At 48.1% G+C, this 24,598-nt stretch overlaps 1 protein-coding gene across 1 annotated transcript; it reads left to right on the top strand.

Moving 5' to 3' along the window:
• The first annotated feature begins 17 nt into the window (after positions 1 to 17).
• TEX33 (testis expressed 33) lies at positions 18 to 17,456 on the top strand. Its single transcript, XM_006174924.3, has 7 exons — positions 18 to 2,699; positions 2,773 to 2,858; positions 6,694 to 6,753; positions 9,518 to 9,969; positions 11,962 to 12,106; positions 16,995 to 17,105; positions 17,302 to 17,456. Exons 3-7 carry the CDS (start codon positions 6,732 to 6,734, stop codon positions 17,391 to 17,393), a joined length of 822 nt encoding a protein of 273 aa, XP_006174986.2. The 5' UTR covers positions 18 to 2,699; positions 2,773 to 2,858; positions 6,694 to 6,731; the 3' UTR covers positions 17,394 to 17,456.
• Positions 17,457 to 24,598: the final 7,142 nt, after the last annotated feature.

The raw sequence follows: 24,598 nt of genomic DNA, 5'->3' as shown, positions 1-24,598 counted from the left end.
CTGGAGAAGCCATGCTGGGGACTCCGCTTAATTATTTAGTTTTGGCAACGGAAGCCGCCTGCTGTGCCGCACGGGAGGAGCACGCTGGGACCTCACCTGGAAGGGGTACCAGGGAGCCAGAAAGAGATGAAATTCAAACTAGCCGGGTACCACCCCTTCCTGCTGTAGGCCCGGCCTCTGGGAGGAGGGGGTGGGAGAGGAGACTGCTGGTCTTCCACTTGAAATGAGTGTTCACAGAGGTGTCCCACAGGCCCCAGGGCCTTTCAGAAGAGGAGATGCTCAGAAGAAGGCCAAAAGAGTGTGGCCTCCACCTGGGGTGTCCTTCCTGGCTGAGAATTAGACCCTTTGGGGAGCGATGTGAGGAGGGGCTGGAGAAGCAGCTTCGGCCCCTGGGAGGTCTAAGAGCTTTGGCAGCGTCAATCAGGAAGTTAGGGGAGAAGAAAGTAACCTGGCAGACTGGGACTGATGTGGCTGGATTTCGAGTTTTCTAGAAACAGGCTCTCTAAACCCTCTTCTGGGGCTGGAAGATGATTCCAAGCCCCACCTACTGGGGACTCTCAGGTCCCCGCTGTACAGACTTCTTAGGTTAAGACTGGACAGGAGGAGGAGAGCCAGGGACAAGGTTGTCAGTGATGGACCAGCCCCTAGCCTGGAGTGGGGGCATTAACGCGCTCAGTTAATACTGAGGAGGCTGGGTGAGAGGTGGGGGCTGGACGCCTGTGGGTTGTGCGGTGGGAGACGGTCGGGCAGTTTGGACGGCTGACCCCTCTTGCCTCCATGTTGTCCTTCTCACTCCAGCTTTAAGTCCCTTATTAGAGCCTTGAAGGGCTGAAGAGCCAGTTTCAGGAGATAAAGACTCTCTCCCCTCCTTCTCCAATCCCAGAGCTCATTCTCTTGACACATCCACTGAGAGTTGGGCACTGGCCCAGGTGCTAGGACATGGCAGTGAACACAACAGTCCACCTCCTTCCTCACATGTGGTTCATATCCTACCCAGGGGAAAGAACAAATGAATATATATACAGTGTGTCAGATGGTGACAAGTGCTGTGGGAGAAAAGATAGGGTAAGGGGAATGAGGAGTGTGGGATGGGTTAGGGTTCGTTTTGTTTTTTGTTTAAAAGTAGTCTGGGTAGGCAAGCCGAGCCCCTGAGGAGGTAAAAAGCAAGTCATGTAGATATCTGAGGAAGGAAAGTTGCAGCAGAGGGAGCAGCCAGTGCAAAGGCCCTGAGGCAGGACTGTGTTTGGTGTGTTCAAGAAACAGAGGAAGCCGGTGTGTGGCTGGGGCCAAAGGAGTGATCAGTAGAGCAGGAAGAGCTGAGGTCAGAAAAGTGAAGGGGGCATCTTGGGTAGGTCTATGCAAATCAATGGAAGGAATATACTTTTTACTCTGCTTGAGATGGGAAGCTACTGGAAGGTTTTGATTAGAGTGGCGATGTGATTCCACATAGGTTCTAACAACACCACTTGGCTGCTAAGGTGAGACTGTAAGGGGACTTGGTGGCCAGACCCTGGAGCGGTCCCCATCATCTATGCCTCCTGATGTCCACTCCCTGTGTGATCCCTGCCCTTGAGAGTTAGTGGAAGCTGTGACTTGCTTTTAACCAACAAAATGTGGCAAAGGCGTGGGATGATGTCTTGAGCTGATATAACAGGACTGGGTGGCTTAAACCACAGGCATTTATTTTTCACAGTCCTGGAGGCTAGAAGTCCAAGATCAAGGTGCCAACAAATTTGGTTCCTGGTGAGAACTCTCTTAACCCTAGCTGTTTCACATACAAGGAAAGTTCAGCTAAAGAACGTGGCCAAAGTTGCTCTTCTAGTAAGTGGCAGGCCCAGACTCTGGGGACCCCAAGTTTAACTATGCTCTGTGCCTCCTTGGGAGACCCTGAAAGGCTGGGCATGCAAGAGGCATTTCTTAACTCCCCAGTCCCTCTCTCCTTCCCTGCCCTCAGCTGAGCAACAGCCAGGCAGGACCAAGCTTGTTGAGAACAAACTGCAGAAGTCATTCAACTTTGTTAATCTTCTGTAGCCCTTGTGGTTTAAGGGGAGGAGGGTAGACTCATGCTGTCCCAGCCCTGCTCTAATTTTACCCCTGATCCCTTCATGCCCTGTTCAGGCAGCTCCAGGTGCATCTTTCTGTCCCCTCCCGACTCCTCTTGACCTAATTTATGCTCATAAGCACACCTGTGCCTTTAATATACCAGTTCCTTTTAAACTGTTAAACTCCTATACATCCTTCAAGATCCAGCTCAAATGGCCCTTCTGTGAGCTCCACCTCCTCTTCCCTAGACAAAACTAATCACCCTCTCTTCTTAATCCTTTGTAATCCTAAGAACACCCTTCACACTTGACAGCATCTGAGCCATCTGTGCCTGGCACACAACCTGGCACGTGGTGGGTGCTCAGGGGACATTTTGAGTGGATGAGAGTGAACAACACCTGAAGGCCCTTGCTGCACCCTCAGTACTGACTCTTCCTGGCCTCTGTCCCCCAGGGTGGGCTTATCAGCCCTCTGAGGTAACAGAGCCCTGAGGACAGCGATCACCATGGCAACTCCAATAAAGGGGGAGGGCCACTCCTCAGCAACCATCCATTGGTCTCCAGCAGCAGTGGTGCAGCGCAGATCTGCACTCCTGGGCTTCAGCGCACACCAGGGTGGGTCACGTGTTTTCTGAAGTGATGAGAGAGAGTGGAGAGGTGAGGCAGGGACCTGGAGGTGGACCAGGGATCTGCCAGGACACAGGACTTCATCTTCCTTCTTTCCATGCAGAGTTGCTCGTGAGTGGAGTGCCAGACCTAACAGGACCTACTTTCTCTCCCTCCTTGACTGACATCTCTTGGGACCTTCCTCTCCAGGTCAGAAACTGGCAGTGAGTCCACAGTTCTTTTCAAGGCAGTCCAGGCTGCTCTGGGCTGAGGGTGCCACTGGGGAGGCGGAAGTGCTGTGGGCACATCAGGTGGGTGGCTGGGGTTGGAGCACAGCGACAGGAGCAGAAAGTGAACTTGAAAGAGACAGAAGAAGTAGGGCTTGGTTTCAGCACCTGGGTGAGGTCCTGTTTCTCTTCTGAGCCTCAGTTTCCCCACCTGTGAAAGAGGGTGAGCTAATACTTTCTTTGAACACCTCACTGAGTTCTTGTGAAAAAGACTAATCAGCTAGATGTGAGAATGCTTAACATATGAGCTGTATTCGTTATCTCCGGCTGTGTAACAAATCACCCCAAACTCAGAGGCTTAATACAGCAACATTTATGGTCTCATAGTTTTTGCGGGCCAGGAAAATCGATGTAGCTTCAACAGGTCATCTATCTCAGAGTCTCTCATAGACTGTGATCAAGGTATCACCTGGGGCTTCAGTCTCATCTCACAGCTCAACTAAAGAAGGACCCCTTTCCATGGCTACTCACATGGTAGGATTTGGTTACTCACAGATGATGATGATGATGATGATGATGATGATGATGATGATGATGATGATGATGATGATGATGATGATGATGATGATGATACAGTCAGTTAAAATGTGTCAGTTTTGGGTGTACAGCACAATGTCCCAGACATGCATATACACACTTACATTCATTTTCATATTCTTTTTCATTAAAGTTTATTACAAGATATTGAATATAGTTCCCTGTACTCACAGATTATTAAACTGAGGGCCTCAGTTCCTCATGAGTTGGTGGCCAGAGGCCCTCAGCTCCTTGTCATGTAGGCCTCTCCAGACGGCAGCTCACAACATGGAAGCTGCTTTCATCAATGCAAGAAGAGCCAGAGAGAGTGTGAACAAGATCGAAGTCACGGTCTTTTCTAACATCATCTTAGAAGTGGCATCCATCATTTTCACCATATTCTATTGGTTAGAAGCAAGTCAGTAGATCCAGCCCATCCTCAAAGTGTTGGAATTATACAAGGGTGCCAATACCAAGGAATAGGGGTCATTGGGAGCCACGCCTACTGCCCACTGGGTCCACCCTGTAGCCTCCAATGATAAACATCCATTCCACATACAAAATACATTTTTCCCCTCCCAAGACCTCCAGAAGTCTCATCTTGTTACAGCATCAGCTTACAATCTACAATCTCATCCTATAAATTGGGTCCAGGTGTGGATGAGCCTCCTTGGATGTCACTCTTCCCCATCAATAGATCTGTGAAACTAAGCCATCTGCCCTGAACACACCCAACATACAACGGGGTGGCAGAAATGGGATAAGAGCTATAGACATTCCTGCTCAAAAATGAGGAAAATGGAGCCATGAAGGAGTCATTGGTCCATAGCAATTCCGAAATCCAGCCAGGCGAATGCTGGACTATCCTTAATTGGTCTCAAGTCCTGGAGATAATTCTCCATGGCTCTCTGCTCTGCCATACGGACTGTCACTTTCACTTACTATGGTATCTTTTTGTTTGTTTATTTTTTGTTTTTTTGTTTTTTAAAGAAGCATGTGTTTGCAGCTGAGTGCTTTTCTCAGACTGCTTTCTGCCGGTAGAATTTGGGAGTCCACTGGTCTCTTTTCATGTTGTACTGTCTCTGTCTCTTTCAGTCCAAGCTGGCAGTATTTTTGCCAATTTAGTTTTCTCGAAAGCTGTGAAACTTAGAAGTTCACTCCACTAGACAAAAGTCACATTAAGCTTCCAAGGGGCCCTGTTGTTCCACCACGAGGATCCGTGAGTCATGTCTTTATCTCTTTAAAGGGCCCTTTGTGTGACTGAATAATACTCCAAGCTTTCCTCTTTCTAAGGGTTTAGCAGTCACACCCTTGGCTGCATTTTCCCAACAGTCCTCTGAAGCTATTTCTTAATTTTGGCATCTTTTGACATCTGGAGAGGATAAGAATTTCCAAAACTATTCAATTCTGTCTCCTTTTCTTTTAATAATCTTTCCTTCAATTTCTCTCTCTCCTCTCATGTTTCACTACAAACAGGAAGAAGAAACTGGGAGGCACCTTAAATATTTTGCTTGCAAATCTCCTTCACTAGATCACCCAGTTTGATCTTTTTCCATCATGGTCCTCAAAATCCTTCCAGGCTCCACCTACTGCTTGGTTCCAAAGCCACTCCCACACTCTTAGGTATTTGTTACAGCAGCACCCCAACTCCTGGTACCAAAATATACATTATCTACTGCTGCATAAAAAAATCTCATAAAGCTTAGTGACTGCAAATCATATGCTAAAAAAAAAAAAAGTACACATTTATTATCTCACAGTTTCTATGGGTCAGGATGCTGGGTGTGGCTTGGCTCAGGGTCTCCCACAGGCTATAATTAATGTGTTGGCTGGGCTGTGCTCATATCAAAGCTCAACTGGGGAAGAACCATTCAGGTGGCAGGATTCATTCAATTCTTTGAGGACCATTGGAACAAGCTCTCTGGTCCTTATGGGCTTTGGCCAAAGGCCACCCTCAGTTCCTGCCACGTGAGCCTCTCGCTAGGGCCACTCTAAACATGGTGGCTGCTTCCATCAGAACGAGCAAGCCAAGGAGAGCCAGAGAGCAAGACAGAAGTCATTAACCTAACCTTGGATGTGACACTCTCGCTTTTGTCATCTTCTTTTGATCAGAAGCAAGTCACTAGGTCGATCCCACATTCATGGGTTGTGGGGCAACACAGTGTATGAATACCAAGAGGATAAGGGTCATTAAGAGTCCTATCGGATGCTGCGTAATCACCAAACCACTAGGTGTCAGAATTAATAGGGTGTTTTGCTGGCAATTTTTCAAGAGAATAAAATTGATCTAGCTCTTAGCCTGCTCTGAGTTTACTAGCTGACCAACCTGCTGAGTGACCTCAGACAAGTCACTCCCTCTCTCTGGTTCTCAGTTTCTTTATCTGTAAAATAAAGAGATTGGATGAGCTAACCTCAAAGACCCCTTCCAGTTCTGCCTTGCTACTTCTGTGCTTTCTTTATGACGAAGATATTTATCACTTAGGTCTGGGTGTCAAACATCCATTATACAATAAATTATTTTATTCATATTACAAAATTCATAAAAGCCTTTAAAAACCATGGGATAAAATAAGAGGCTGTGAATAAGAAAAAGATCACCTAGGAAAAAGGAACACAAACCCAAAAGCTGCAGAGGCTTATGAAGATGCCAGAGTTGGCTCTCAGATTTAACCCAAAAGCTTGTCCTTTAGAGGGAAGACGGAGATTTCCTCAGAGTCAGTTCCTGTACTGGGCTCTCCTCCACGCTGGCCAAGCTGGTTCCTTCCTTTGAAGGACCAGCTGGTAAGATGGGCAAAATCCTATTTGCAGGGAGGCAGATAGTCACCAGGATGGGGGGCTTGGGGTCACGCTGCCCTAGCTGGGGGTCTGCTGGGGGCTTCTAGGAGGGTGTTGGGTGGTGCAGAGGGGGGAGAAGATGGAAGAAAAAGATTGCCAAGGAGGAAGAGGAGCCCTGGGTCCTAGGCTGTTTGGGAGGGCCTTTGAGGCACTGGCGGTGGGGGTGACGAGGGCTTTCCAGAGAGGGCACAGCCTGCAGGGGTCCAGGAGGCAGGCCCAGGGCTGGGGTGGTGGCTGGATGGGGCAGGGGCGCTTTGGTGCTAGAAAGCCCTGGAAGCAGCATGGGGTGACCTCTGGTCAGTGGCTGGGCAGATGGCCACAGGCCTCCCTGTTCAGCCTTCAGTTCATCCTTGTTTACAGAGACTCTGTGTCATTTGAAATGACCATATGTGTTTCTTTGTCTACAGGACTAAGCTCAGAATTGCCTGTCCCAGAGCAAGAGCCGATGGAGCTGGGCCACCAAGCAGGTAGGACAGGCCGACCAGGGACACACTGAGCAGGGACAGGCTGAATGTACGTCCTCACACTAGCAAGTGATGTAGGAGACACTCTGCCCATTTTATAGCTGAAGGAAGGGAGTGGAGGAAGGGGGGCATTGCAGTGAGATTGTTAGGATGCCAGATGCAGACATTCATTCATTCATTCATTCCACATACAGCCCAAGAGGACCATGGTTGGTCCACTTAGCTCACTGCTGTGTCCCCAGCGCCTGGCACAATGCTGACACACAGTAGGTGCTTGCACAAGGGGTGAACTGGTGAACATATTGGCTCTCTGAACCAGAGGACACAAGACATGGTCCTGGCCATTACAGCTCCCCCAAAGGGCAGGTAGAGGGTAGGCAGACAATCAGAATATACCGCTCTTAGAGAAGGCAGGCAGGAGCACAGCCTGGGGGAAACGTGAGCACGGATCCTGGAGTCCTGAGTCCTGTGGGCTCAGGAGGAACCCAGCACAGGGCTTCTGTCTCCCCATGAGCACAAGGAGGGGTTGTGGTTGATCAGGTGGGTGCTGACTGTTCTTAAAGCTCTCTGCCTCCGTTCTTTTGAGAAAGTCACCGTCCCCATCCTGGAAGCCTTAGTTGTCCTTGGAGGAGGTGCCCTATTGTTTAGTTACCTGCTCGCTGGGGCAGAACCCAGGACAGGAGGGAGGGAAGGCAGTCTGGTCTCTGAGGAACAGGTTTTTCCTCTGCCCTTTGTGTGGACAACAAAGGGGCAAAGAACAGAATACTTTGACTTTAGCTCGATGGGGTGGTGATGGTGGGAGGAAGAAAGGCGAGGAGGAAGCAGGCAGGACTGGACCTCAGCCTTCTCCACTGCCCTGGGGAAGGGTCTGCAGCCCCCGACGCATGGGCAAAGGAGTTTTTCCAGAGCATCACTGCTTGGTGGGAGCAGAGTAGGATCCGGTGAAAGTGCAATAAAAGCCCAAATGGCCAGCAAAGCCTGCCAGGGCCAGCAGCCTTCTCTGAAACAGAAACCTGGAACCATCTGAACGTCCACCCGTGGGGCAGCGGCTAAAGCCCACGCAGTTTGAATGGAAAGTTAGGTCTATGTCTGTTGCTAAGTAGATCCCTAAGGCATAGCGTTCGATTTTTAAACAGCAAGTTACAAAGCAATACATGGAATCTGATCTCATTTATAAACACTGGTGGAGCCAAACTGTATCTTTCAAGAGCGCTGGAGGATGCATCTAAAGCGCTTTTGGAGGGAAGCTCACCAAACAAATTCACAGCTATAACCTGGGATGGAGGACTGAGGGGATGGCTGTGCGTGAGGGGGAGGCAGGGATAGACTGGGCTTTATTTTGCACAGTAAGAAGGAATTTATATGCTACTCCAGGACTGTGTAAAATGTTATATACATGTGTATTTTAAGTTGCCATCCAGTGCGTTGAAAGATGCACTGTAACTACGTTACTCACCTATCACTGAGAAAGAAAACACTGCTGGTTAGACCAGGGCCCACTGATAGTCAGATGCAGCCTGATGCCCAAGATGCTAACATGAGAAGAAAAGACATCTTAGAATTGATGAGATGCAGGGTGACCCTGGGTCTGACACCCCTGTAGTCACTTACTCATTCACTCCCTCACTGTTGGACACCACCATCATCTCCAATGCACAGGGCTCTCCAGTGGGTGCTGAGGGAGGCCCAGGACTGACTCACCTGTGGACCCCGCCTCAATGACCCCTCCCATATACACACACATCAAGGAGAGGAAATGAGATGGTTTGCACTCACAACGATGGAGAAAGGGAAAACAGAGAGATGCATGGAGTGTGGTGGGGACCAAGTTGTGGAGTTGAGAGGAGGCGTTGGCTCAGCCAGCTTGGAGTGGGTATCAGGGAGAACGTCCTGGTGGGGCTTCACTGGAAGGAGCCAGTAGGATTTTTGACTTAGGGAAAAGGAGGGGCTGGCCTTCTAGGTAGCAGAACCAGCCCGGGGAAATGCTGGGAGGTGGGACATTGCAGGATATGGCAGGGGAGAAGCAGCAGTCTGTTTGGCTAGAGACAGGGATGGGTGATGAGAATCAGGAGGAGAACTTCAGGCTGGGAGCAGGAGACTACCCCTCCCCGCCCCATTCCCCGGAACTGGGAATCAGGGGCTGGACTATGGGTAGGAGGAGGGGAGGGGAGAGGTGGGGGTGTGAGAGCTGGGATGACACTGCTCCATTAGCTGGAGAATAGAGGAGGGGAGTGGGGTTGGGGAGAGGCTCTGAATGGGAAGCGAAGGCCAGCCCAATCCAGCTTGGGTACTTTCCAGCCATGCAACTCAGCCAAGCCGAGGAATGCCCTCTGCCAGCTTCCGTAGCTGCTGGCTCTCTTCACTGGACTGCTGGGGGGTTCAAGGTGGAGAAGGGGACTAAAAAAATGGAGCCCGGTTCACTAGAGCACAGAGACGTCACATTCCTTGCTGAAGGTTGCACAGCTAGCCTCAAGGTTAGACAGGCTGGGGCTGCAGCCCCTGTTGTCAAAAACAATGAGGGCTGACCTGTGCAGTCAGAGGCTTGGCAGGCTGAACTACCTTCTCCCTTTGTGGCTCCTCCTGATTTCTCATCCATGTTTCTGGTTCCTCTGACTTCTTTCTGTCCCCATCTTTCTTTTTGCTCTGGATCTCTGGGGCTCTCTGCCTCTCTGTTCCCCTTCCCTGTCCCCATCGCTGCCTTGCTTCCTGCCCTCCCTCTCTGCATTTGTCTGTCTGCCCTCTTTCCCTCTCTCTCTTCCCTGTGTAGGTACGACCACTTTGACCAGGGCCCAGCTGAACAACAACAAGGAAGGCCAGCAGGACATGGACCCCTGGAGAACTGCCCGTCGCCCCCTGCATACCTCCAAGTTCAAGTACCAAGTCCCAGTCTCCCCGCAGCCATCCCTGTACCAGGGAGACAGCCCTCGAGGCAGCCCCCTCGGACAGGCCTCCATGGAGGAGATCCCGCCTCCACCCCCTACGGCCGTCAGCCAGGGCGCCCCCAGGAGGGACTCACAGCCTGGGTCCCCGAAGAAGGGGAGCTACAGACCCTCCTCGAGGGAGAGCAGGGCGACCTTCCGGGAAGGGGTGCAGCCATGCCAGGGGCTGGAAGAAGGCTCCAGCACGGGGTCCCAGGGCCAGAGGAGCAGCAGCATCCCTAACAACATTCGTCACAAGTTCAGGAGCAACGTGGTGAACCAGCTGGTCTCCGAGGAGCAGGTGTCAGAAGGGAGCATGGAGGTTAAGGGTGGTAAGAAGGTTACATGTGGGGACTTAGAATGAGGATCCCTAAGGAAGCTGCTCTTGAGTTTAGAGTCCCTGTAATAGTATCATCAGAAAGCCCTGTTTACTGAGCACTTGCTATATGCCAGGCACTGTGCTCTATTTAAAATCGTCACATCTAGGCACTCCGTCTTCCCAGTGGAGGAAGTACTATAAATAACCCCCAGCGTGGATTAGCAGCTCAAGGCTTAGCGGGCTTAGGTAAGGTAACCAAACTTAACGAGCTGTGTGCGATGAGGCTCCGAACTGTCTAGCAGATTCCGGAGCCCTGGTCCTTAGTGACCTTGCAGTTATAACTCTGGTGCTTGACTAAGATGCTTTTAACTTAAGTCTCCTAAGGGGGACAGCATTGACTGGGAATCAGAAGACTTGGGTTCGAATCCCAACTCTGCCCCTGAATACTGGGTGACTTTGCATAAGTCACTTCCCTCCTCTGGGCTCTAGTCTCTATACATCTGTAAAGTGAGGCAGTTAGACTAGGTCTGGCTGGCAAATACATGGCGTACCTTCCATAACTCTCCTAGCCTGCGCTTGTGGCAGACATCACTAATCAATGCTGGCACTTTTCCGCACTTGATACATCATTCTAGGAACTTACTGCTGATCAACAGAAAGTTGAACTAAAACTCATCTGTCATTTCTAGTCAAGTGATCACCTGCTCTGGCATTTTGGGATATATTTTCAAAGCCACCCTCTCAGCCCTTACAGTGACTACATTGTGCTGCAGGCCAAGCAGAAGTCACTGCTTCCTTTTTAACAGATGGTAAATCTGAGGCTCACAGAGGTGATATGATTTGCCTGGGGTCACACTGAGAAAGTAGAAGAGCCAGGATCACAAAGGCTGTGGGCGTGGTCCCTTTCCACTTTGTCTTCCTAAGGTGGTATCCCCCACCCCCACCTGCTAGTCTGGGAGGTCACAACCCTAAATGCCCTGCCCCACTTGGAGGATCTTGTCCCAGTCTGAGGTTGGCTGTGTGGTCACTCTCTCTGCCCCTCTTGTCTTTGGGAAGGTGTCATTTCTCTCTTTGGCCATCATAATCCTGGGCTTGAACCAAGAGATCTGATTTTTCTGTCGCTGTGGTCCAGATCACAAGTGTCATCAATCCAGCAAATTTCAGCACTGGAAGCTACTTCAAAGGCCATCACTGGGGGTGGGGGCGTATAGCTCAGTGGTAGAGCGCGTGCTTAACGTGCGTAAGGCCTTGGATCCAAACCCCAATACTTCCATCAAAAAATAAATAAATAAACCCAACCCTCCCCCACCCAAAAAGAATCAAAAGTGAAGCTAGAAGTAGGTTTGAAAAAAAAAAAAAAGACATCCAATTCTTCCCCACCCCCATTTTACAAGTAGGAAAACTGAGGCCTAGAGGGCAGCAGAGACTTGCTCAAATCAGCAGCTGGTATATGTTAGAGTTGGGACTCCTACTTAGGTTTCATGGCTCCTAGGCCTGGGCTCAACCACTCTGGGCCTCAGTTTCCCCATTGGTATGAGGAAGCAGTTGGCCCCGGTGAGATCTTAGGAGCCACCTAGAGCTGACCTGTGTGATGCCTCCGTGGCGGGCCGGGCAAGCCAGGGCTGTGAGAGTCCCTGGCCTGAGGCCCAGGTTCCTTACTTAGAAAATGCAAGAATACCCCCTGAGAAAGGCATGTGATGATGTTCCAAAGTAAGTGCCCAAGGCAGGGAGGAGATTTCCTGATCGCTATGGTCCTTGATCCCCGAGGCCTGTGTGGGAGGTGGGATGGTGTGGGAGGGTGGACTGCTTTCAGCCGTGCCAGCTCCCAGGCCTGGGAGCTGGGTGACGGCTGCAGGCTGAGGGTGGGATGGGGGTGGGGAGGGCCAGGTCAGAGGAAGGCAGAATTAGAGGGGAAACTTGGGATTTGACCCTGCTTCTCTAGCCTTTGTGTCTCCTCCCTCCCTCCCTACTCAGGCTCGAAGGGCCATTGGTGAAGCCTTCGAGGGCCAAAAGAGGACAAATTCCTGGGCCAGCAGGATCCAGAGTCCCACGCAAATCACCTCCATCTTTTCAGACTACTACAATCTGGGCTTCAACATGCGGTCAAACTTGTTTCAAGGTCAGGCGGAAGAGCACGGTGCTGGGGGTGCCCGCGAACACCCACGGCCCCCAAGGCCTTTGGGATGTCGATCCCTTCCTAGGCCCCAAAGGAAATCTTAAGACCCCAGAATACATCCCCAGGGACACTCGTTTCACAGCTACCAGGGGCCTCCACCATGCCGGGCCTGTGCTGAGTGCTGGGACTGTCCAGTCCCCTGGCAAGTCTGTCCTCACTGCAGACACTCCATCCCTGCGGGCAGTCAGCCCCTCACCCCCTGTACCTTGGTGTCCTAATCTGCCAGGAGGAGGCCTGGGCACCCCTGGCCTGGCTACTTTTGGTCACAGTGACAACATCAGGCTTCCTGGGTTCAAAGCTCGGCTCAGCTGATGGGTGTGGCCTCAGGCAGGATCCTTAACCTCTCTGAGCCTCAGCCTGTCTTCTTGGCACAATGGGGCTAGTAACCCGGCAGGATTCTGTGAAGAGTTGCATGGAGCCCCTATGCCTGCAGCACATAGTGGGGTCCATAGTAGGTGATGGGCTAGCATTTCTTTTTCCCAGAGCCAAGTGGTGGCACTTCTGGATCAAAGCGTGGGTTGGAGGTCCGGACATCTGCAGTGTGTCCTGTGGGTCCCCCGCGTCCTGTTTGTCAGGGGAGTGCTTTTCGCTCCAATTTAAAAGCAGATGAGAAACAGTTGGCCCAGAACCTCTGCAGTAGTAGGTGGTAGATCTGAAACTCAAATCCAGGTTTTTCTTCTGCTGCCAAAGCCCCAGAGTCTTCCTGGCACCAGGTCACCTGTCAGTCTATGACCCTGTTCCCAAGGGTTTAAACGATTGCTGGGGTGGGTGTCCCCGGTCAACTGGCAGCTGCTTCCCTCTGGTCCCACATTCTAGTTCGACCTCATTACAAAAGGTCATGTCTCTTGTCGTCTTCTTTCCTCCCTCCTTACTCCTTGCCTTCTCTAGTGCCCCCAGGGCCTGGCAGCCCTCCTACCTGGCTCAGATCTCCATCATCCAAGGAACCAGGCAGCCACTGGAAGCCTTTCTGGGTTTTCCTTTGAGCTGGAGAAGAGGGTGGTGCTGGAGAAGGGAAGAGAGAATACAGTTCAGATTGTCCTGTTCTGGGCCTTGGGAACCGATCTTCCACTTGTGGCTTTAACAGTCATCACCCAATAGTTCTTACATACGTCTTTATATGGTGCTGTCTCTGTAAATATAAAAGAATGATATAAAAAGCATGTGTGTACCCGTCATCCTGAGCAGCACAGCTGTGCCAAGGGGATGCTGGAGCTGGTGTGTACCAACTTGCACCAGGTTCTAAGAGTTAACTGTTCCATTTTACTGAACTGGTTGGCATCACAATGCTATCTTAAAATTGGCCACGGTAGTACAGTTGACCCTTGAACAATGGGAGAGTCAGGGGCACTGTCCCCCCACAGTCAGTCAAAAATATGACTACTGCCTCAAAAACAAAGGAACTGATAAATGATTCACCCAAGAGCAGGAAGCTGAGACAGGCTGGATGGAATCAGGACTCAAACCCTAGTTCTTTTGATTCCACAGACTGTGATCTCTAATCAAACACAAACTTTCCCCCAAACCTAGTTAATTTTTAAAGATCCACCAAAGGAAAATACAGGTACTATATTGATTGAACAAAAAATATGTGTATAGGTGGGCCGGTGCAGGTCAAGGGTCAACTGTATTTACTCTCCAGAAATTGGCAAGTGCTACAAACGAGGGCGTTGCCTTCACCGCCTGGCCGTCAGTGTCCCCTCTCTACCCTGCCCACCGTTTCCCATCTGCCCAGGTTGGTCTTTGCACTTGCTGTCCCATGCTAGGGAGGTGCTTATAGCTGGATAGATGTGAGGGGGAGGAAATCAGGGAGGAAACGGGCTAGATGGGGAAGGCCATTGGAAGGTCTTTTCTCTTAGTGGGATGGGAAGCCAAGGAAGGGTCTCAAGCAGAGAATGACATTGTTTGACTTAGGTTAAAGAATCACTCCATCTGCTGTGTTGAGAATAGATGTAGGGGAACTGGGGCAGAAATAAGGAGACCAGTGAGGAAGTGAATGCAAAAATCCAGGTGGGGTAAATGAAGGGGGCTTGGTCTCGGGAGCAGGGCTGGTGAACTGCAGGACTCAGGTGGGCACCATTGTGCAATATGGCAGCCCAGGGAGGTAATGGTGAAGGTGGCCTGGGTATTTGTGTAAGACGGAGCAAATGGAGTATGGTGATGAATGAATCTGGGGTGTGAGTGAGAGGAATTAAGGTTGGTGTTGAGGATTTTGACCTGAACAGCTGAAAGGATGGAATTGCTATTTACTGCAATAGAGAAGGTTCTAGGAGGAATGAAGAAATCCTATGCCAACCAGATATCAGACTACTTAAAATAACCTGAAAATTAAAGTCATAATCTTTTATCTACTGAGTCATAAAGATAATCTTTTATATAGTCTTCTAAAATATTTACTTTTGCTTATCACATTGAAGTCTTTAATCCACCTGGAGCTGATTTCTGTTTTTAGTGTGAAGCAGGGATTCATTTTAAATTCCTCCTTTGTGTGGATTACCAATTGTCTCAGTACTTTTTGTTGAATAATCTCTTCTCCCCTCCTTGACCTACAGTGGGAGTATCCTTCAAATTTCCCTATGTGCATAGATCAGTTTCCAGGCTCTCTATTCTGCCCATGGGGCTAATATTACACTTTTAATTATCAGGGTATATAAGTAATCTGACACCTGGTTTGGCAGTCCCCACTCCCACCCTGCCTCCACCACTACCACCACCACCAGCAGCTAATGTCTTAACTGTTATAGGATCTTTGCTTTTCCATATAAATTCTAGAATCAGCTTGTAATTTCCATGACAAACTCTGTTGGCATTTTGACTGGAAGTACATTGAATCCACAGCTCAATTTAGGGATGGTTGTCAGCTTTACAATAGTGAATTTTCCAATCCATGAATATGGTCTACATCTCCATTAATTTAAATCTTCTTTTAATATCTGTCAATGACATTTTGTAGTTTTTTCCTATAAAGATGATGCAGTATTTTGTTAGGCTTATTTAGAAGAATATTTATTTATTGCTGCTTATTGCTAATGGTATCTTTCTAAAAATCACATTTTCTAACTTTGCTGTCTGTATACATAGAGGCATTTTAATTGTTGCACATTAATTTTATATCCAAAAGCCTTACTCAGCTCACCTATTAATTCCAATAATTTGTAATTCTTTGGGGCTTCTTTTTAATAATAATAATAATGGCTAGATTTATGCCTAGCATGTAAAATGTGCCAGGCACTGCTCTAAACACTTTATATACATTTTAATTTTCACAAGAACCTTATGCAGTTAAGTGTTGTAATTCTGTATTTGTCTAATGGAGCAGGCTCACTGATTATTTCTATACAAATCTTCTAACTCCGTGTTAAAATTCTTTGCTTGATTTATTACTTACTAAAAGATATGCGTGTAAGTTTTTTCCCTGTGATAGCAGATTTGTTAATTTCTCACTGCTGCTCTGTCAAATTGGCTTTACCTATTTCGAGATTATTCCAATGTGGCTAGTTTAGAATTATTACATCACCTGAATGAAATGCAATTGTTTTTTTGTCTCATAGTGCTTCTGCCTTACAGTCTATTTTGTCCACTATTAAAAAAGTGTGATCAGGTTTGCTTTTTCATGGTATATCTTTTTCTATATTTCCATGTTTAGCCTCTCGCTGTGTCCTTTTATTGTAAGGTCATAGAAATAAATCCAAATATAGCAGCAATTAGAATAAATATAAATGGAGTAAGTCAATATATATTATTTAAAGCATACTTACAACAAAAGGCCTTTTTCATATTTTCCACATATTTATTTCCCCTCTCTGTGCTGTACTTTAATTTCTTTAGATATGTCTCTAGTTTACCATATTTTCTGAGCTGTATCTAATTAGAGAGTTTACCTGTCCATTGAATTTGTTTTTAAATGTTATGATGGCAACTTTTAAACTTAGAGAGACTAGTTTAATAAATAGGTGGTTTATCATCCAGCTTCAACAATTATTAATATATGACTAATCTTGGTTTATCTTTTCTCCCACCCATCTATCCACCCTGACCCCAGATTATTTTGAAGCAAATCCCAGGCCTCTCTGATCATTCACTGAACTTATCTTTCAACTATTATATGTTTAATTTCCAAAATTCCATTTGCTTCTTTCACTAATCTGTTTGTTCTTTCTAGGTACTATTTTATTCTTTGCTTATAGTTTTAGTTATCTTTTTCCTGACTTCACACATTATACTTATTGTTTGTTTGTTTTTGGTGAAGGGAGGAGGTAATTAGGTTTTATTTTTTTTAATGGAGGTACTGGGGATTGAACCCAGGACCTTGTGCATGCTAAGCATACACTCTACCACTGAACTATACTGTCCCCAACACATTATACTTATTTTATATTCTGCAACTGATCATTCATGTCTTCACTATCTTTTGGAATTTGGTCCTCTGTGTGATTCTATGGACTCTTGATCATGTTAACTTATTTCCTTGTGTGTGTGTTTTAACTTTACACACGGACATGAACATCTTCTGAAAATACAGGGATCTTTTGCCACATGCCAGATGTTCCAATGAATGTAATCTTCCCAGCCTTGCAAGAACATTTTATTCCTTTGAATAGATGAAGAGATCAAAGTTCTGAGAGGTTAAAAACTTACCTGAGGTCATACTGTTCATAAATGATGGAGCTTGGGTTTGAGCCCAGGCCAGCCTCCCTCTACCTTGCCCTCCCCAGTCCCCTGCCTTCCCACAATCCACCATCCATAGGGGAAACTGACACCCAGACATGAACCCTGGAGTACCTGACTTCTGTTGACTTAGGGTTTCTGGGAATTTCTTCTTGGGGTTTCACAGGAGCCCCACAGGAGACGAAGAGCCTCATGAAGGCCTCCTACACCCCCGAGGTGATTGAGAAATCAGTGAGGGACATAGAGCACTGGCATGGCAGGAAGACGGATGATCTGGGTAGGTGGACAGCTTGGGGTATGGGAAGTGGGCACTCCCTAGGCAGGGTGTGCTGGCCCCACGGTCCCGAGGGAAACCAGAGCAGTAGATAATAGCCGTGGGGTGGGCCTGGAAGACATATGGGTTACTACTGGGGCCTGGACACTTCAGAGATCCACTGGGTGATCTGCACTGGCTCCTTCCCTGCTCTCCGCAGGACGGTGGCACCAGAAAAATGCGATGAACATGAACTTGCAGAAAGCACTGGATGAAAAAGAAAAGAGCAAAAACAAGAGCTCGAAGTACTAGATACAACCCAGAAGAGGTGCCCTCCGCCCAGAGAAAGTGCTACCAATAAAGGAAGGCACACATGTGAACCATCTCTGCTTGGTGCCGCTCTTCAGGTTGGGGGCGGGGTGGGGGGTGTGCAGTGCTGGAGAGACCAACTGCCAGAATGGAAGCCCTGAAAACTGCCCCCACCCTAGCCCTTCCCCCTGGACACACACACGCACACACACAAACACACACACACACACACCCCGTACCTTCCCCTCACAATCCCGGAAGGGACATGAGAGCTGAGTGGAACTGCGCTCAAGTCCAAGATGTCTTGCCCTGTGTGGAGGGTCCTATAGCAGACACCGCTGGGTCTTACCCTGCATGACCTCCCAGGCAGAAGCCCAATTATTTCCAGACATCGATTCCTTCCCCAAGAACCCAGGGACTTCGGAAGAACTGGCCACGCCCCCTCACCCTCCAATCCAGGGATAGTTTTGATTGGGAGCAAGTAATCCTAACTCCTCCCCCTACACACAAAGTGATTGGTTCAGAAAAGGGCATGTGACTCGATTTGGGCCAATGAGATGTAAGGGAAGGTGCAGGTGTGTGGAGCCTTCTGGGAAATTCTTTTCTCTACTGGGAAAGCTTGGGAGTGCTCCTCACTCCTGTTTTACTGATTGAGGAGCCATGCCCTGCAGACGACTACTGGCAGACACCCTGTGAACGGAGGATGCAGACACGTCAGCGCAATCTGGGTCCTCCATGGCCTCACTGAGCTGCTCCGCATACCTGGCCAGACTCTGTTTCCCCTACCCCCAACCTCAACTTTTTATAATGTGCATCTGGGCATCTTCTCATTCTTTAAGCCAAACTTATCTTTAACTGATAAGGGACCCTGGTAACAACAGGAGAGAGACCTAGGAATTGGGGCTCCAGAGAAGAATCCCCCAGAGAAAGGGGTCCAGGTTAGACAGCCATACTTACCATCTGATCCTGAAGTTTATTGCCTGCAGGGTCTCCAAGTCACAGAACACTCCACCCCAGATCACTGACTTGCACTCTCAGAGCATGCACTGCTCGTGGGTTATTTATTATTTGCTGTGTTCCAAACCAACCAAAAAATCTAGTAACTTAAAATGACCATAATCATTTATTTGCTTATGATTGTGCAGTTTGAGTAGGGCTCAGTGGGTGTGGATCATTTCTGCTCCATGTAGCTGTGACAATGACTGCTTCTCTCGTGCCCAATGCCCGAGCTAGGGGCTGGTTGGGCACCACTCTGTCTTGTGAGTCCTCTCCTCGTGGACTTCTTTCTGCCATGGTGACTGGGTTCCAAGAAGGAGCCTCTCAAGGAGACAAGATTCAGTGTGTAGGACCTTATCACGCCTTGCACTGGCTTGTTAATTTCCTTGTAGTAAAAAGACATAGGGTCAAGCCAGGGTTATAATGGAAGAGGCTGCACAAGAGTGTTCTTATGCGCAGGCGTAGGTCACTGGGGACTCACCACAGTAACAGTCTACCATGTGAGCATCACGCTCTGGAAAAATCAAAAGGAAAGAGACTTCCCCTTCTCCCACAGAAGGCAATGGCTTCTTTAAGTTAGGATTGGAGCAGAACGCAGTACAGGGTGGTGACTTTGGCTTGATTTAATAATCATTGAGTACCTAACTATGTGTAAGGCGCTGAGTTCAGCTCACGTTCTGATTTCCGCAAGAAACTGTTCTTGTGCTGGAGAAACCAAACTTCATCTTATTGAGGAACTCCCATCTGCTCATCACATGTAGCAATTGAAAAAATGAGCCACGCAGAGTATTGCAGCGAAAACAGACCCCTCCCTGTCCTGATGTGGAAATTGTAATTAGTCAGATTCATGTAAGTATATGCCATGTGCTTTATGTGCACAACCTTATTTCATCCTTACCCCAGTCCTCAAAGCTATTATCATCCTCTTTATGAAGATGAGGAAACTGAGGCTTGGAGAGGTCAAGTAAATTGCCCAGATTATTCCCATAGGAAGCTGGGATTGAAAACCCAGGAATTTCTGATCAAAGCCATTATCTGCTCTACCAGACAATCATACTGTCATGTGAACAGATAGGTAGTGAACGCCACAAACACTCGGCCCTGTTAGACACCATGGGGGATCAGTGGTATGAACTCTGTACAGTCCTTGTCCTCAAGGGGATAGTCTGTAAAGGACTGATGTGGAAGGAGCTGGCTTTGAGGTTCATCCACCCATCTGATGAGATTGTACTGCACATCCACCCTCTGTTCAGTCCTGACTGATGAACCAGGAGTTCAGAGAGGAATAAGACGTGGGTCCTGTCCTCCAGGAGACTGGAGTGTGCTGGGGGGACAGATCTATAAATAGAGGCTCAGAAGGTTTACACAGGCAGTGAGAAGTTCATACGGGGCCAATGGAAGCACCAAGGTGAAACTGGGATGGGCTGAGGGCTGGTGGTCATAGAAGACCTCATAGAGGAGGAAGCTCTTGAGATGAATCTTGGGGCATGAGCAGGAACATTCAAGTGGCCTGGAAGAGGCACAGCACTCCAGATCAAAGGCACTATGGGAGCACAGGCCGAGCATTTGGAGAGGTGGGAGTGGCTTGCTAAGCTTGGAGGGTGGGGCTCCACTGCTGGGCATGGAGGTACAGGTGGGAAAGGTAAGCAGAAAGAGAATTATGCCTGGATGTGACTGTGCCTTGTGAGGGTTTTAGATGTGAGACGCAGCACTCCCTCCAGGAGCTGACAGCCTGGCTGGAGCATAAAGGGTTAATAATGACTGCTGAGTTGAACAGATACTCAATATCCCCAATAATCAGAGAGATTATTATGCAAATTAAAACCATAAATTCACTGGGTTAGCAAACATTAAAATGCAAGTATAGGTGATGAGAGAAATGAGAACTCTCATACACTCGATGAATTATGAGCACAGAACAGTAAGGAAGAATTTCACAGCGTTGAAATTCAGCTCCACAACCTAGGGCTTCCATTTCTATGTAGCCTAGAGAAACTCTTAAACACACACACATGGGACTCTGCACAAAGATACTCATTGCTGCGGTCTTTGTAACAGCAAAACAAAGTACTTTTCTGTTAGGAGAAGAACTCACAATGTGGGTAATCTATGACCGTAGAAAGGGCTGAACCGTGTCTACTTACGCCAACGTTCGAAGATCTCACAATACATCAGAGTAGCTGAAAATGACAGTCTGCAGAATGAACCCTGTGGTATGAAATGTGCCATTTATGTAACCTTCAAAAAGCTTATACCCAATCACTCCATTGCTCATGAGAGTATGGAATGTGGATTAGAAGGATACTGCAGGAATTCAGCTTTACATTGTATTTAGTTTAGTCCTTTTCAGATGCTGCTTTGCTTCCTATAATGGCCGGGAGAGCTGGCAACATGCCCTCCGAGAGAATTGGGATGCTAGAAAGAGTGGCCAAGTAACGGAATGCAGGGACCCGATTTAAAGTTAAACGAGCAGTTTCAATTTTGACATAAGTGAACAAATCTGATACGTTTTATGACTTTGCCTCAGTTAAAGATTACATCTCTGGCCGTTAAGGGAAGCTCTTTTAAATTAAACATTGACTATTTTGGAAAGGGAGAAGGTGTCATCTTGGCAAAATAGATAAAACATGTACAGATTTAAAAAACTTAAATAAGCCCTTTATTTCACTGGTGCTGTTTCCAACAGCATTCCTTGTATTTCCTGCTTCTGAGGGACTTAGATGGTAGAATTCTTGGCAATTCTTAAGTTTCAAGGAGGTACAGGGATCAGGTTTAAGTAGCATTAATGCATGTAGTGGAACAGCTATTCACCCTTCAATTCATGCAGGGGCTCATGGACTCATAGTGATTCAGAACCATCTTCATATTTTCTGTGCTATCCAAGTACCACCTGAGGGAGGAATCTATAAATGCAATTTGGGATGCTCTAACCTAAACACCCAGATGACCAGCTCCACTTGGCTGTTATCTTAGTCCAGCTCGCCCCCTGGTGTCAGTGTCTCTAAATTGCAGGCCAAGACCCCCTTTCTATAAGGGTCCTGGGATCTTAAATAGCAACAGGAGGGTGATAACAATCAGGGTGTGAGCAGGGGCTACATTCCTTTCATCTTGATAACAACTCGCTGTTGTTATGGGGGAATCTAGGAGGATCTGCCCATTTTCTTGAGGTCATCAGACCATGACCTTCTTTCAAGACCTCTGGGGTAAAAGGAGAAGTTATTCTAAGGAAAGAATGCACAGGGAGGATCCCACGTGGTCCTGCTGTTTCAGTCCCTGGGAAGACCCCCTCCCTTGTCAGAGCCTCGTTCTCCCTCACAGCAGGGGTAATGACATCTCTCTCAGGGTTGTTGTACAGACTGCCCGAGAAAAATGCACATCCAGGACCAGGCACAGTGCGAAGCCCTCTTACAGGGATGTAATCAATGCTTCTTTTTTTCTTTCAGTCCTAAGTTTCCCAACTATGTTTCAGGGAACTCTAGGACTTGGTAATAGGTATTAGGAGAAGAAAAAAAAAAAGAAATTGCTCTATTGTCAAAGGAATTCAGGGTATGCTGATTTAAATAACATGAAGCAGTTTTCTTTTGTGCAAGACCTCCTAGTGTTACGGAAATGACAGGCCAGCCAAGAAACAAGCACCACTCGGAGGGTTGGAGTACTCAGATGTATTACGCCGGCGGGCTCAGAGGGGCTTCTGCTCCGAAGCTCTGAGCACCTTCAAGATGTGCGCATGAGGTTTTATAGGGTAAAGTACAAGCTTGGGGTATTTGGCCAATAGGCATGGAACAGCTTTAGCATCATTATCATCACAAAAGTGGAGGCGGGGAGGCAGCAAACCAACATTCCAAAGCCAGATATGTATCTTTGAAAATCCAGCTGGCTGGCAAAAAACATGAACAGCAAACCAACACTAATTAGCTTAGATTTACAAGTTAGTCCAGCAGAACTCAGATCAGTATTCCAATACTTAGACTTGTTAGCCCAGCCCAGCCTCTCCTTCACATTCCTAGACCTGTGAGTTATCTTGTTAGACCAGCCCAGCTTTTCCTTCACACTAGGACCTGAAGTAAGCTAAGATTCATTGTGTGACTACAAATTATTGCACAGTATTCACTGGCCCCCACTGTACCTTGCTCAGACAGAGCAAGCCACCAATAGCTGTGACAATAAAAATGATTTGATTAAAATAGCAAGTTCAGAAGTCATCCAGGGGAGTGTAGCTCTGTTTTTTGGGGGCAGTGTAAACCAAGATGCTCATTATCAAAGTCAAAGCCCCCTCCCTCTGGCCAGGCCTGCAGGCATCCCCACTGGGGAGCAGATAAGTCATAAGAGAAGGTGTGAGCCTGTCCTCAGGACCAGGGGGTGAATTTCATGGTGACACCCACCCCTACCCCCCGCACTGAGGCTTCTTTGATTTAGAGATTTTGGTTGATTTCAATTTCTGACTGACCATTTGTGTCACTTGTTTCCAAGCTTTAAATTCCCCCTCTTATGTTTTAAATTCACCAATAAAGAGTGAGCCCCTTGAAATCTAGACCCCCCCACACCCAATAAAAGCAGAACCCCAGGCCCTCCTGTGCTGTTTCTCTCTTCCTGCCCATGACCTTGTTGTGTGGCCCCAGTGAGTGTAGAGAAGGGACTGGAATTTCAAGGGTCTGAAGTCTACACCCTTAACAGCTAGGTTTACATTGCTCTGAGGAAATGTCAACAATGATTTTCTCAGGAATTCGTGCCGGCAGGGGCAAGACTTCTAGAGTATTTGTATCAGAGTCCAGAGGAGGAAGTTCACACAGGGATTTTCCTGTTGGCTGCTAGTCTAAATTCTTCCTGATAATGAAATACCAGTGATCTTGCAAAGCTGGATGAAGGAGGAGGGAAGCTGCAGAGCATTTGATCTGAGTAAGAAACATCCACAAGAAAAGTTAACCCAGTAACGTATACAGGTGACCAGGTGTACAGGGCATCTTGGACTGTGGCCTGAGGTCATCAGATCACGTGCTCCGTCCCTAAAAAGGAGCATGAAGGCAAAGGCTGGAAGGACTTTAGAGAACCCCCAGCCCCCCTTAATTAACAAATGGGGAAGCTTTGGCATACGACATTGAGTGACGTGGCGACCTCTCACTCAGTGACCTCCTTACCTTTGCTAACTCAGCTCATGGTGGTGGGCAGAGCTGGGGCTTGGGTCTCAGGAATCTCCCTCCGGATGCAAGATTCAGTGCCAAACAGCTGTAAGCCCCCGGGCAGGTTACTTAAGGCTGCTCTGAGCCTCGGGGTCCTCATCTGTAGCAGGAAAGTCAGAGGACCCACCACATAGGGCGGCCATGGCATCAACAGGCTCCCTAAAAGCAGTGCGGCAGTGCCTGGCACAGGGTAAGTGCTTCCTAAATGCTGCGCAGTCTTCCTATTTTCCCCGTGCTCTTGCTCCCCAGAAATCATGAACAAAACAGGGAAGCAAAGAATGGAGAAAAAGGAAGAAACCCTTTCCACTCAGAGTGTGAATGAAAAATATTGCCTGCCACACCAGTAAACAAAGGACGCTGCAGCCATCAAGTCATCCTGCCTCTACCGCCACCGCGACAGTGAGCGGAGGGAACTCAGGATGGAGACCAGCAGGCAGCTCGGCCTCTGCAGCCGCCCCCTGTGGTGCCCCCTGAGGGAACTCAGGATGGGGAAGAACAGGGTACTGGCCCTAGACAGCCAGGTGCACAGCAAAGGAACAGTGTCAGTGATCCCAGACCCTTGCATCTCCCCATACATAGAAAAGCGCTCAATTCCTTGAGATATCTGGCTTTCTTTAATTAACAGTAGTCTTTTAATGTCCCGATTGCCTGGTCTTTGTTGCAAAACTTATCTATCCCCCTTGCTCTTCCCCAGCGGCTGGTGGAAAGATTGGAGTATTGTCAGACTCTGACCTCTAGGTGGCAGCACCAAGCCGAGCCAAGCCTCAGCTCTGGCGGGAAGGAAAGAAGAGGGGCGGGGCGGGCGGAGGAAATGGGTGTCACTGAGCTGCTCCCGGAATCTATCCTTTCCCAGAAAGCCCGGAGATTTCCCAAAGCCACAGATCCTCCAAGGGATTACTCGTTCCATTGTTCTGTGCCTATAATTTCAACCGATTCATTTTTGCCCCTTTCAATATTTTTCTTCTTTTGTTTCTTAAAATTTTCTGATTACAAGTGCAACACATTGTATGATAGAAGATAGTACATGCAAGAGAG

The sequence above is a fragment of the Camelus ferus genome, chromosome 12 (genome assembly GCF_009834535.1).
Source record: "Camelus ferus isolate YT-003-E chromosome 12, BCGSAC_Cfer_1.0, whole genome shotgun sequence".
Lineage (NCBI taxonomy): Eukaryota > Metazoa > Chordata > Mammalia > Artiodactyla > Camelidae > Camelus > Camelus ferus.
The sequence above is the reverse complement of the archived record's forward strand: the minus strand, read 5'-3'. Positions and strand labels throughout refer to the sequence as shown.